The sequence below is a fragment of the Gobius niger genome, assembly GCF_951799975.1.
Source record: "Gobius niger genome assembly, chromosome: 6".
Lineage (NCBI taxonomy): Eukaryota > Metazoa > Chordata > Actinopteri > Gobiiformes > Gobiidae > Gobius > Gobius niger.
Genome location: NC_136857.1, coordinates 28956099 through 28970420, shown reverse-complemented (window position 1 = coordinate 28970420; position 14322 = coordinate 28956099). Strand labels below are relative to the sequence as shown.

The 14322-nt window shown below is 42.0% G+C and overlaps 1 protein-coding gene across 21 annotated transcripts in view; it reads left to right on the top strand.

The window, feature by feature from the left end:
* Positions 1-14322, top strand: part of LOC306964092 (NACHT, LRR and PYD domains-containing protein 12-like) — a 188364-nt gene that overhangs the window by 103324 nt on the left and 70718 nt on the right. For 16 of the 21 annotated variants that reach the window (XM_079557962.1, XM_079557966.1, XM_079557968.1 and 13 more), the window contains one exon: positions 13316-13492. The exons of 4 other annotated variants lie outside the window; for them this stretch is intronic. In XM_079557962.1, the coding sequence (XP_079414088.1) occupies positions 13316-13492 (177 nt within the window). Of the gene's footprint in view, positions 1-106; positions 281-13315; positions 13493-14322 lie in introns of all 21 variants that reach the window. One more of the 21 variants, XM_079557956.1, reaches the window with a different exon arrangement.

Sequence of the window (14322 nt, the reverse complement as noted above, 5' to 3'; positions counted from 1 at the left end):
AAGCTGTAACATGGACCATATTGTTCTGATTATAAAAGTTCCAATGGCCTCATAGGCTGCAGGAGTGCTTTCCTTCACATTGTTTTTTTTCCCTCTTATTTGACAGATTGAAAGGTTGTAAACTCTCAAAGGTTCATCTTGAAGTGGTGGCGTCGGCTCTGAAGTTCAGTCCTTCTCACCTGAGACATTTAGACCTGAGTTATAACTCAGTGGTGAACTCTGAAATGAAGGTGTTGTGTGACGGACTCCAGAGTCCAAACTGTCGACTGGAGACTCTAGAGTAAGTCCCTCTCTTTATGCTAACACTCTGCACCATCACTGACCGTTCCATCCTTCTACATCGTCCACTCAATACCAGGCTCATCATCATCATTTCAGTGCCTAAGAATCCCTCACTACTGTTTCACAACTCAGCCTCAGCCATGAACACCATTCACTAGCAAGGACCAGGCCACAACAAAGTGCAGTTAAAGAATTGATTCAGGTTTAAAGGTGTAGATTGTAACTGGGCGAGACTGTGGGTGGGGGCTCTGTCTCAAATGAACCCAGTTATACAGGACCCCCCCTCGAAGCAGAAGAATCAGTGCTGAAAAATAAAACAGACGTAGAGGGGGGAGGGTGATGAGAATAGATACAGAGGCAACGACAACTGGCCTCAGCTCTGAAGTCCAACCCCTCACATCTGAGACCATACATAGACTGTATAAATAGTTCAAGGGGGAAATCATGGTAGATTTACAGACTCCTCCTCCCCAGCTCTGACGAAGTCTGTTCCTAAAAAGGGCATAAGGGCGGGATCTTCACTGTAGACTCGGCCCTTGTGTGACGTGTAGCTCGCGCTGCTCCAATGCTAACAGTCCGACCCTCATTAGTACGAGATTTTGAAACATTTTCTTTCAAAAAACAGCCTGGTTTCTTTAATTGTAATTAACCCTGCGTTATCACAGGAGGAATATCTGGCTGTAGAAAGTTTATGAAAATTAGGGACCAGGCTCTAAAGTTGTTTTTCAATTGTCTAAAGTCCAATGCATTCCAATGGGGAACCGAGCGGCGATATAGAGATTCGACAGCAATGGGGGCCTCTAGCGTTGTCGTCACAAAGCAGAGAAGCCAGCGGCCATAATACTCCCGGAGCACCCCCCACAGGGCACCACGAGGGACGCGGTCGAACGCTTTCTCCAGATCCACAAAACACATGTGGACTGGTTGGGCGAACTCCCACGAACCCTCGAGCACCCGATGAAGGGTATAGAGTTGGTCCAGTGTGACGCGACCAGGACGAAAACCGCATTGTTCCTCCTGGATCCGAGGTTCGACTATCGGCCGGATCCTCCTCTCCAGCACCCCGGAGTAGACCTTACCGGGGAGGCTAAGGAGGGTGATTCCTCTGTAATTGGAACACACCCTCCGATCCCCCTTTTTAAAGAGAGGGACCACCACCCCGGTCTGCCAATCCAGGGGCACTGTCCCCGACCGCCACGCGATGTTGCAGAGACGTGTCAGCCAAGACAGTCCTACAACATCCAGAGACTTAAGGTACTCAGGGCGAATCTCATCCACCCCCGGAGCCTTGCCACCAAGGAGCTTTCTCACCACCTCGGTGACTTCAGCTTGGGTGATGGATGAGCCCACCTCCGAGTCCCCAGCCTCTGCTTCCTCATTGGAAGACGTGACGACGGGATTGAGGAGGTCCTCGAAGTACTCCTTCCACCGCCCAACGACATCCCCAGTCGAGGTCAGCAGCTCCCCACCCGCACTGTAAACAGTGTTGGTGGAGCACTGCTTCCCCCTCCTGAGGCGCCGGATGGTTTGCCAGAATCTCTTCGAGGCCGACCGATAGTCTTCCTCCATGGCCTCCCCGAACTCCTCCCAGACCCGAGTTTTAGCCTCCGCGACCGCACGAGCTGCAGCACGCTTGGCCTGCCGGTACCTCTCAGCTGCCTCCGGAGTCCCACAAGCCAACAAGGCCAGGTAGGACTCCTTCTTCAGCGTGACGGCATCCCTTACTTCCGGGCGCCACCACCGGGTTCGGGGATTGCCGCCGCGACAGGCACCAGAGACCTTGCGGCCACAACTACGAGCAGCCGCATCGACAATGGAGGAGGAGAATAGGGTCCACTCGGACTCCATGTCCCCAGCCTCCCCCGGAATCTGGGTGAAGCTCTTCCGGAGGTGGGAGTTGAAGACCCCACTGACAGAGGGATCCGCCAGACGTTCCCAGCAGACCCTCACAACACGCTTTGGCCTGCCAGGTCTGACCGGCTTCCTCCCCTGCCAGCGGATCCAGCTCACCACCAGGTGGTGATCAGTTGACAGCTCCGCCCCTCTCTTCACCCGAGTGTCCGAGACACACGGCCGGAGGTCAGACGACACAACTACAAAGTCGATCATCGACCTCCTGCCTAGGGTGTCCTGGTGCCACGTGAACTTATGGACACCCTTGTGCTCGAACATGGTGTTCGTTATGGACAAACTGCGACTAGCACAGAAGTCCAACAACAGAACACCACTCGGGTTCAGATCGGGGAGGCCGTTCTTCCCAATCACCCCCTCCCAGGTCTCACTGTCGTTACCCACGTGGGCGTTGAAGTCCTCCAGCAGAACAATGGAGTCCCCAGTCGGAGCACTATCTAGTACCCCTCCCAGGGACTCCAAGAAGGCCGGGTACTCTGCACCGATGTTGGGCCCGTAGGCCGAAACAACGGTGAGAGACCTGTCCCCGACCTGAAGGCGTAGGGAAGCGACCCTCTCGTCCACCGGGGTGAACTCCAACACGTGGCGGCTGAGCTGGGGGGATATGAGCAGACCCACCCCAGCCCGCCGCCTCTCCCCGCGGGCAACTCCAGAAAAATGGAGAGTCCAGCCTCTCTCCAGGAGTTGGGATCCGGAACCCAAGCTGTGCGTGGAGGTGAGCCCGACTATATCTAGTCGGTATCTCTCAACCTCCCGCACAAGCTCAGGCTCCTTCCCCCCCAGCGAGGTGACGTTCCATGTCCTGAACGCCAGAAGCTGCGCATGCGGACCAGGTCGTCGAGGCACCTGCCTCTGACTGCCACCCAGTCCTCTTAGCACCCGACCACTACGGATCCCTCTGCGGGTGGTGGGTCCACAGGAGGGCGGGCCCACGTCGTCCCTTCGGGCTGGGCCAGGCCGGGCCCCGTGGGCAGAGACCCGGCCACCAGACGCTCGCGTTCGGGCCCCAACCCCAGGTCTGGCTCCAGGGTGGGGCCCCGGGCGACGTCACGGTCCTTGAATGTCGTACGTCCATGAGGGTCTTCTGAACTGCTCTTCGTCTGACCCGTCACCTCGGACCTGTTTGCCATGGGAGACCCTACCAGGGGCATAAAGCCCCAGACAACATAGCTCCTCGGATCATTCGGGCACTCAAACAACCCCACCACGTTAAGGTAGCAGTTCACGGGGTTGCACACATTCAAACATTTCATAAATATTAACCCTTTAAATGACATCTTTATTTTGTAAACTTTACAAAATGTCGAACTAAAAAACATAAAAGTTGAATATTTTGTGAATAATAAACATTAGAGAGCTGGGCTTTGGTGGTGTTTAGAGCCTTGGATGAGTCAAAGTTTGGACCAATATTGATTTGACTGCATTAGTCGTTTTTCTGTAGTGGACGATTCTTTATTCTTCTTCTTTATTCTTCTTTATGTATTCTTCAAAATGTTCTTGGTTCCATTGACTTCCATTATATATATTTTGTATATTCTTTATTTTTCCAGTATTTGATAGATTTTCCAGAAACAATAAACAAATGAACCTTGGGGCCTTTACATTTACAATCCTTTCACATTAAATAATCTAAACAGAAGTTCTACAGAGTCTGGTCTCACAGATGAAACAAACTCATTTATTTTCAAACTGATCCTGTTGTAATCTAATTGTAAAGGTAATTCTCTACATTTTATAAATGTCATAAATTATATCTATCCACTCATTTACTGTTGGCCTCTGTGGGTTAAGCCGTTTTCTAGTAATGGCTTTCCTGGCAGCTGCACTCAATATCTGAAACAAGTATTTAGTTTGATATGAAACATTTTCACCAATGAAGACACAAGGTTTTTATTTGAAATGTTATGTCCATTTGAAATACATTTTCCAATATTTGATATACATCTACCGAGAAAGGAATGATTTGAGGGCATAACCAAAATATATGGTAGTGATTTCCTTCATTTCCTCCACATTTCCTCCAACATTGAGATGATTTGGTGAGATGTTTGGTCTGGGCTGGGGTTTTGAAGAATCTAATGAAGTTCTTCTATTGACTTCCATTATAAAGACTTTCAGGACTTCCAATTCTCTTTGCTCTCCTGTCACCATATAAAGTCATATATTATATAATGTCAGCCTTTTATTTTGAAGAACAAGAGTCAGATTTGACATTTCTCCTGTATGTTTTCAGTTTGGACCTTGTTCTTGTTGTCGGCAGATGAATGAAATCATGCTATTTTCCCATTAATAATAATAATAATAATGCATCGGTTTTATATAGCGCTTTTCTGGACACTCAAAGACGCTTTACATTGCACTATTCATTCACTCCATACCCGGTGGTGGTAAGCTACTATTGTAGCCACAGCTGCCCTGGGGTAGACTGACGGAAGCGAGGCAACCAGTCTGCGCCATCGGCCCCTCCGACCACCACCAACCACTCACTCACTCACTACATTTGCTAGGCTTCCTGGTGTTCCCAAACGGTCTCCCATCCAAGTACCGACCAGGCCCTTCCCTGCTTAGCTTCCAAGGTCTGACGGGATTGGGCATCGCAAAGGCGGTATGACCACATTAGAATATAATGGAGCCATGGCAGAACCTGGGACTTTTCTGACATGAAACTTCACATTTTAAATCTCACTGTAATACAGGAAACAAGTCACAGATCTGTGATGTCAGCATTTCATTTTGAAGAAAAGGAGTTGGATTTGACATTTTCACAGCATTTCAGAATTTTCCACTTTTCTAACATTGTAACAGATGCTGTATCTTGTAGAAAAAACTGTAGAAAGAAAAGTAGAAATTTATGAAATACAGTAAAAATGTCAAATTTCACTAATTTTCCTCCAAATGAAACCCTGATGTCACAGATGAAGTGATTTTATGCCGTGTTTCAGTGAGATTTAAAAGTGTAAGTTTTCAGGGTAAAGTCCATTGGAAATGCCTTATTTCCATTATATTCAATAGGAGAAAATACAGTGATTTTATTCATGTGCCGACAATGGGAATGAGCTCCAATCTGATGAAACTCAGTAAAAATGTTCAAATTCACTCCTTTTCTTCCAAATGAAATGCTGACACTGTAAAAAGTGAAGTTCTAAACGGCTCTGGAAGAGCAAAGAAAAACATGTATAATGGAAGTGAATGGGGCTGTTTCAGCCGCTGCCATTTTCACATAAAGAATCGTCCACGACAGAAAAACTATAAATGCATCAAATCCATTTCACTTCATCTGTGACACAAACACGGCTCTGGAAACAGACAAAGCCTCAGCTCCACATTTTATTATTACAAATATAATCACAAGCAAGTGTTTTTGTGTAACTTTTTTTTCAGTTTTGAAACTGGGATTTTCAGGGTTAAAATCCAGAAAATTATGACATGTTTGGTTTTGGAAAGTTTCAAGTAGTTCATGTGATTTATGCAAAAACAAGTGGAAAAAATATGTAAAAATGTCGATTTTTGAAGGTCACGTGACGCCACGACCAAGATGGCTGCTTAGACCTCTGGCTAAAAACGCCACTCCTTCATTTATCCTTAAAACGCGATTGTTTACCGGGATTTCTTCGATGAAGCAACTATTAAATAAGATTTGAACTGAGAAATGCCCAAAAAACCGAAGAAAACATCAAAGGATAAAGAACAACGAAGTACGAGGACCACACGAGCTACAGCTAAACACCTGGCCGGTATGTCTCATCAGGAGAGTGATTACTCTGACTCGGATCTAACACCAAAAGAAATGGAGAGCGTCACAAATAAAAACCTCTTTGATATGCTGCAGAAAATGGCTGTGGACATGGAAGATTTAAAAACAATTAAGAAAACTACGTCCTCAGTGGAAGAGAAACTTTCCGGCCTCGTGAACAGAATCACTGAAGTTGAGGAGAGGGTAAGCGGGATTGAAGACACCCTGATGGAAGACCGATCCAGGCGCAATAACTTGAGATTCGTTGGCTTCAACGAAGGATCTGAACAAAATGATACAGCTGGATTCCTGAACCGGTTCATCACTACGGCGCTGGGCATCACCGCCGCGGCATCCCATGGCGTCGAAATAGAAAGGGCGCACAGGATCCGAGCGCGGAAAGCTGGCACCAGCGAGAAACCAAGGACCATCATAGCCGCCTTCCTGCGACACCAGGATTGCCAAACTATCCTGCGGACCGCTCGAGAGAAGAAACGGATCATTTGGGAAGGGAAACACATAATGATCTTTCCTGACTACTCCCGAGAGACCCAGGAAAAACGCGACGCCTTTCGACCCTGCAAGAAAGCTCTGCATGAGAGAGGAATAAGGTTTAGCGTGTTGTACCCAGCCCTACTGGCGATCTACGAGGGAAGTAATCCGCCGCAAACCTTCTCTGAACCGCTAAAAGCTATGGACTTCATCGAGAGGCTGTAAACCTGCCTACAACAACTACAAGTAGTCAAATGGATTATTATGATGTCGAGACTCATGTTGCCCTGTGCCCACGGAACGAGCAGGTAAATCTACGGTGATGCACAGGTCTAAAATGTAGAAGCTCGGTGTGTTTAAATGTACTGAGACCGCAAACACGCTACATAAAGTTATTGGTAGACTGTTTATGTCCACATAAGTGGTGTTTAAACAGACTGGGCAAGCCACTTGGCGTTAGAGTTACGGACATTGACTTTGGGAACATTAAGTCATGTGTGCTGCATCTGGGAGTGCGACACATGATGTAAATATAGATTGGGTACTCCTAAAAATTCCCCCTATTTTGTATGTCTGTGTGTGGATGTGTGTGGATGTGTGTATGTGTGGGTTTGCGTGTGTGTCTGCATGTGATTCTTTGTTTTGGTGCTCCGTCTATGTTGTTTTTTTCTTATTTTTTCCTCTGCAATATAATAATAATATACCTTTGGACAATGATACAAATAGGCATGACACTCCCTTTAAGATTTTTGATTGGTTAGATGACAATACCTAAACAAAATAAACTAAACCTGACTACCTGGAACGTCAAAGGACTTGGAAATGTTGTCAAAAGAAAGAAAGTTCTTAGCTTTCTGAAATCTAAATACTTCGATATAGCGTTCTTGCAAGAGACCCATATAAAAAATGAGGAGGCCATCAAGCTATGTAAAGACTGGGTGGGGCACTCGTTTTCTAGCGAAGGGTCAAGTAACAGTCGAGGGGTAGTTACATTAGTAAGTAAACGCCTCCAATTTAGACTCATTAAGAAAATTACAGACGAAGAAGGCAGAATTCTGATTACACTAGCAGAAATTCAGGGGCAGGAATTAATGTTAATAAATATATATGCACCTAATGGTGACCATCCAGATTTCTTCATTAAACTTGAAAACATGATAAATGATGTAGGAGACTTTCCTCTTATCATTGGGGGTGATTTTAATATTACTTTAGATAATGTAGCAGATCGAAGCGGAACTACTTATTGTCGAATTACTAAATCTAGCCAAGTGGTTAACGAGGTATGCTCTACACTAGCACTCACCGATATATGGAGACTTTTATACCCAAGAGAGCGGAACTACACCTTTTTCTCTAGTGTGCATAATGTTTATTCAAGAATTGATCTATTTTTGATCTCAAAATCACTGATACCATCCATATCTTCATGTGACATTGGTAATATTATTATTTCTGACCATGCAAATGTATCATTAGAAATGCTCTTACAGTACAATAACCCTAGGACAAACAGATGGAGACTTAATAACTCCCTTCTCCAAGATAAAGATTTTGAGGATAAACTAAGGGAGGAAATACAATTTTATAAAGAAACCAACATCCCAACAGCGCCCTCTCTAAGAATGGCCTGGGATGCCATGAAGGCCTATCTTAGAGGATTTATAATTCAGTATGCCTCCCATAAAAAGAAACAAAATAACATTCACATGGCAAACCTGGAGAAAGCAATCCAAAAAGAAGAAGGCATGTTAAAGAAAACAATGTCGCTTGGTAGACTAAAGAAATTAACCCAACTTAAAATGGAATATAATGAAATATTAACAAATAAGACTGAGTTTATGCTACACAGGGCAAGACAAAGTTACTTTGAATCTGGAGAAAAAGCAGGGAAGTTATTAAGTAACTACATCAAACAAAAACAATTCAATTCACTTATTCCAGCAATACAAACTAACGAAATGAGCTTAGTAACAGAGCCCGCAAAAATCAATCAGAGATTTAAAGAATACTATAAGGAATTATACAGCTCTGAATGTACCACAACTGATGAAGAAATTGAGGCCTTTCTAGATGTGGATCTGCCCAAGCTGGATGAAAAACAAAAACAGGCTCTGGATTCCCCTATTACCCTTAAGGAAATACAAAAAGCAATTCAGGAACTCCCACTAGGGAAAAGTCCAGGCCCGGACGGCTTTACAGCTGAATTCTTTAAATGTTACTCCGCTGAATTATCGCCATTCTTACTTGAACTATACATTTTTACAGTTTAATGAGGAGAAGCTAGCACCCTCTTTGGATCAAGCTATTGTTACATTGATACTCAAACCAGGGAAAACCCCCACAGAATGCAAAAATTACCGTCCAATCAGCCTTATCCAAACTGATTGTAAGATTCTCTCTAAAATACTGGCAGTCAGACTAGATAAAGTGATTAGCAGTCTTATACATAAGGACCAAGTCGGGTTTATTTGTAAACGCAATTCATCAGAGAATATTAGAAGGCTAATAAATATTATTTGGGCTGTACGAGAATCAAACTCTCCAACAGCTGCTATCTCACTCGACGCGGAAAAAGCCTTTGACCGCGTCGAGTGGCAGTACATGTTTCGGGTCCTGAATAGGTTTGGGTTTGGACAAGTCTTCATGAGGTGGATAAAAATTTTATATACAAATCCTGTAGCAGCAGTACAGACAAATGGAATTATATCATCCTTCTTTAGTTTAGGCAGAGGAATGCGACAAGGATCAAGTCTATCCCCAGCCTTGTTCAATCTGGCATTGGAGCCCCTGGCACAGGCTATTCGTAAAAACTCACAATTCCCAGGAATAAAAATTGGTAGTACATCGCATAAATTGATTTTATATGCCGATGACATTTTATGTTTTGTCACTGATCCAATAACATCTATTCCTATTCTCCTGAATATTATCAACGCCTTCTCCAAAATATCAGGGTATAAAGTCAACTGGAATAAATCTGAGGCTTTGCCCCTCACTTCATACTGCCCTAAAACATTATTCCAAATGGGACAGTTTCAATGGCCTAGGGAAGGTATTCAATACTTGGGAATCCTGTTTCCACCCAAACTGGAGGAAATTATGGAGAAAAACTTGGACCCTCTCATAAAAAAAATTACTTTGGATGCTGACAGGTGGTCACTACTTAATTTATCTTTATGGGGAAAAGTAAACGTTATAAAAATGACCTGTATACCAAAATTTACTACCTCTTCCAATCTCTCCCCCTACACACTCCAATGAAATACTTTAAAATGTTTGATGGATTGTGTAAAAAATTCTTTTGGGGAAATAAACGTCCGCGACTAAGAATGGATAAACTACAAGTCCCAGTAGATCAAGGAGGTATGGGCCTTCCAAAACTTTTATATTACTATTATGCATTTAATCTTAAACATTTAGCACACTGGTCTTTACCACCAGAGAGAGCACCTCCATGGTTAGAAATTGAAAGTGAAGCTAGTTTGCCTCTCAAACCCTTAACATGTATGACCACTCGCTTGACCCCTAAGTTGAAGTCCCACCCAGTCTTTGCCCACTTACAAGATATATGGAAAAGCATAGCCAAAATGTTCAAAATTGATGCTTTCCTAAACTCAGAAGCAAGCATATGGCAAAACCCAGCTCTCCGTATTAATAAAGCTCCATTTATATGGAAAATCTGGTTAAATAGTGGTATCAAAACTTTTGGTGACCTATTCGAAAACGACATATTGAAGTCTTTTGAAGACTTAAAGCAGGAGTTTCACCTGCCTCAAAACTGCTTTTGGCAATACCTACAACTGAGACACTCATTGAATTCTGTGTTAAGCCACTCATCTGGTATACTAGACAAAACTACCCTGCTCAATGATATACTTAAAATGGCACAATCAAATCATTCAGTCTCCAAGTACTACTACAAAATTATTCAACAAAATTGTAATCTCCCATTCATCTTAAAGAGTATTTGGGAGAAGGACCTAAAGATTACATTCTCAGAGTTGAACTGGAAAAAAATCTGTCAAAATTTTAAAAAACTGTCTAGAGACATGAGGGTTAGGTTGATACAATTTAAAATTATGAATCGATATTATTGGACACCAATGCGGTTGCATAAGCTTGGCCTTAAAAATACTCCAAACTGTTGGAAATGCCAAAGCTTAGATGGCACCTTGATCCATGCATTGTGGCAATGCTCCAAAATTCAGGATTATTGGAATAAAATTCACAGTTGTATTGAGGAAATTACAGGAGATATCTTTGAGTTTTCTCCTAGGCTCTACGTGCTTGGAGATCCGGCCGTTGTAGAGTCCTGCCAAAACGCACAATTCATCCAGACGGCATTAATGATAGGTAGACAGGTTTTGTTAAGGGATTGGAAAAATCCCAGAAATGTTCCCTTTGGTTTTGCGAATTAGGACGTGTGGCTACATATGAACAACTTTTCTACTGGATAAATGATAAATGGAATGAATATGAGGACAAATGGAGAAAATATTATATGTACATTGGACATCAGCAGTAGCAGAGTGCTGTTTAATATCCGAATGTGGCACTTGACTAGGGCTAGTCAGATATTCGATGCTGGCAGCAGACTTAGTGATACTACTGAACCATGACAGATAAATAAATGAAAAGAACTGATAGATAAATACTAGATTACGGCTGCACTTTACGTTCAGTAATGAACTAAACTACTACAGGAATTAACAGTTTGTCTCTTGAATAAACTATTTTGGCATCCTCTCCGGTCCAGCTTTGCCCAGGTCTGGAAGCTTCTTGAGCCAGGCCAGTGTAAGATCTCGTTTAAATTTGCAAAATTGATAACATATTAAAAAAAAATAAAAAAAATAAAAATCTTTTTTTTCTTTTTTCTTTTCTTTTTTTTCTTTTCTTAATCCCCTTGCGTTCTTATCACTCTTTTTTTGTAGCATCGTTTGCCCTTTTTTTCTTGCACTGTGCCTGCTCCGAATTTATTTTTATTTTTTTCTTAGTACTTGCTTATTTTTTTTATTTTTTAGTTCCTTTTTGCCGATCTTGTCGTTTTTTTCAAAATTCAATTACATGTGTATATATATATATACATATATATATATGTGTGTATATGTATATTTATATATATATATATCTTTTTTTTTAGTTGAGATGTGTGGATAAACAATGCCTATTTGTATCTGGACTCCTCCCCTGGGAATATTTTTTTTTAATTTTTTTTTTAATTTTTTTTACAAATATATGTAATTGTTATATTGTTTTTTGTTTGTTTTTTAAATTCTTTTTTGGTCTTTATTACTTTATTCATTTATATGATCTCTTTTTTTGTCAACCTTTATCTATATTATCTATTATGTATATTAATGGATTTATTCCTTGACTACTTTTTTTTGTCTTGATGGATTTACTATTATTATTATTTTTATTTTTTATTTTTTCTGTCATTGTTAGTTCTGATTGGTTACTACTTTTGGAATTATTTTATGTTTTGCTATGGATGTGCGCCTGTGAATGTGTGTGTGTGTGTGTATGTGTGTGTGTGGATGTGTGCATGGTATTTGTGTTACTCTTTTCTCCCCTGCCCCCCCTCCTTTTGTTTTTTGGAAACCCATTCTGAAAAGAAAAATACTGTAAAAGAAAGAAAGTTAAATAAAATTTAAGTCACAAAAAAAAAATGTCGATTTTATGGCTGTTTTTAGGCGTGTACATTTTTGTACACTAGGGGGCGACGTATGGAAAGTTGTAAATCTGTCACTACAGAAAAACTACAAATGCTTCAAATCCATTTTTGTCTCATCTTTGACACGTCCAAGGCCCTAAAATCCATCAAAGTCCAGCTCTGAACTGTTCATTATTATAAAGATAATGAGGTTTTTATCTTTTGAAACACACATTTCAAAGACCCACAGATTCAAGTTGATTCACGTCACTAAAGAGAAAATAGCCTTAAATCAAGTTACCCAATTGGTCAAAAGTATTTTGTCTTGTGTTCATTACTGTAAATCACCAAATAAATCACATATTTGTGTTTTATTCCATGATATAAATGATAGTCCATAACGCCCAGTCCTGGTAAGAATGACTTTAATTCAGAACAAAGGTTTGAACTGTCCAGATGAAACACTGTCATTTTAATCATAATCAGCAAATCAGAAACATTGTAGTTATTTTGAAGCTCAATAATCACAAACAACACTTTACAATATAGAGTCGTCCATGTTCAGCTTGTATAACAGTGTGATTTTAATGTCTATCAAAGTATCTCAACACAGCCATTCATGCAGAAACTGGTGGAACTAAAAGTGAGTGAAACCCCTCAGTGAAAATGTCCACATTTGGGACAAAATGTCACTATTTTGTTTTTCCACCAGTATTTTCTAGCTCTGTCTTAAACCTCTCGACCATAGAGTTCACCAGAGCTTCATAGAGTCAATACATTCAAATAGTTTCATCATCTGTTCATCATTTATTCTTTATTCAGATTGAGGAGGTGCAGTTTGTCAGAGTCTAGCTGTTCTTCTCTGGCCTCAGCTCTGAAGTCCAACCCCTCACATCTGAGACAACTGTATCTGAACGATAACTCAAACCTGAGTTTTTCATCTGTTGAGTCTGCCCTGTATCTTCTCCCTGAGAGAAGGAGATTATATTCAAATAAATACTTTTAAACTTGTCCAAACGGCTCAAATCCAGTGAAATCTGGTGAATTCACATCATTGTAACTAGTGAAGATATGGCTTTATGCAAAGTGTTTGAAAACAGAGAAAGGTTTGTCTCAGACAGAATCTGACACTGAATGAAAACTGAAATATCAGGTCGTCAGCACAATCTCATATGAGCCTCTGTTACAATCAATACATTCAAATAGTTTCATCATCTGTTCATCATTTATTCTTTATTCAGATTGTCCTACTGCAGTTTGTCAGAGTCCAGCTGTTCTTCTCTGGCCTCAGCTCTGAAGTCCAACCCCTCATATCTGAGACAACTGGATCTGGACTTTAACCCAGACCTGAAGGACTCTGGAGTGGAACGTCTGTGTGATTTCCTGCAGAATCTGGACTGTCGACTGGAGACTCTGAGGTCAGTTCACTCTTACTGTCACACACTGGACATGTTCCACAGCTTTACCTCAGTCATGAACACAAGTCCATCCAGATAAGCACACGCTGTTGTGGATGAAGAGGAGGCTGCACCAGAGACAAAGAAAGTCTCTGTATTTATCAGACAAAACACAGAAGAGACTTCATATTAAATGATTGTACAGAAACAATAATATATCAAACCGTCCATGATATACCTGTGTATATTTGTACACCGGTGTGTATTTGTAATACTGCTAGTCGGGCTTCTGCCCTGGACTCTGACCTCCCTCTCCACACTGGCTTTGTCCTGCTGCCTTCAAGCTGCAGCTACAGGACTCTGAGGCAGAGGCGGCTCCTTCAGCTCAAACTTTGTCCCCTCTGCTATAGCTGCTTTAAACAGTCTGTAATCTTTGGCTGGTCCTCATGTGGATTTGTAACATGGAGTTGTTTGTGATGTGTGTGTGCTGTGGTGGAGGCTGTGAAAACAAACTTCCTCCTGTGGGACAATAAAGGTCTATCTATCTGTGGAGGCCCTGCAGGTGCTTAAGGCGAGACACGGCTGTGAAAGACTGAGACATGTTCTCACTCACGTGTTACTGAACTTTAGGGGCTGTTTTCTCCAAATGAGCTTCACAACATCTCCACTTTAGTAGATCCTACACACTCTGAACTTTCACGTCTTGGACAAAACATTTCAGAGGATCTAATTCCCACCAGGTTTATTGAGCTTTGAACCCAAAACACAAGGAACAATTTTTACAGATTTGAGCTCATTCAAAACCTAAACAAGATATCCATAATCCCCTCTTTTTGTTACTTATATATCAA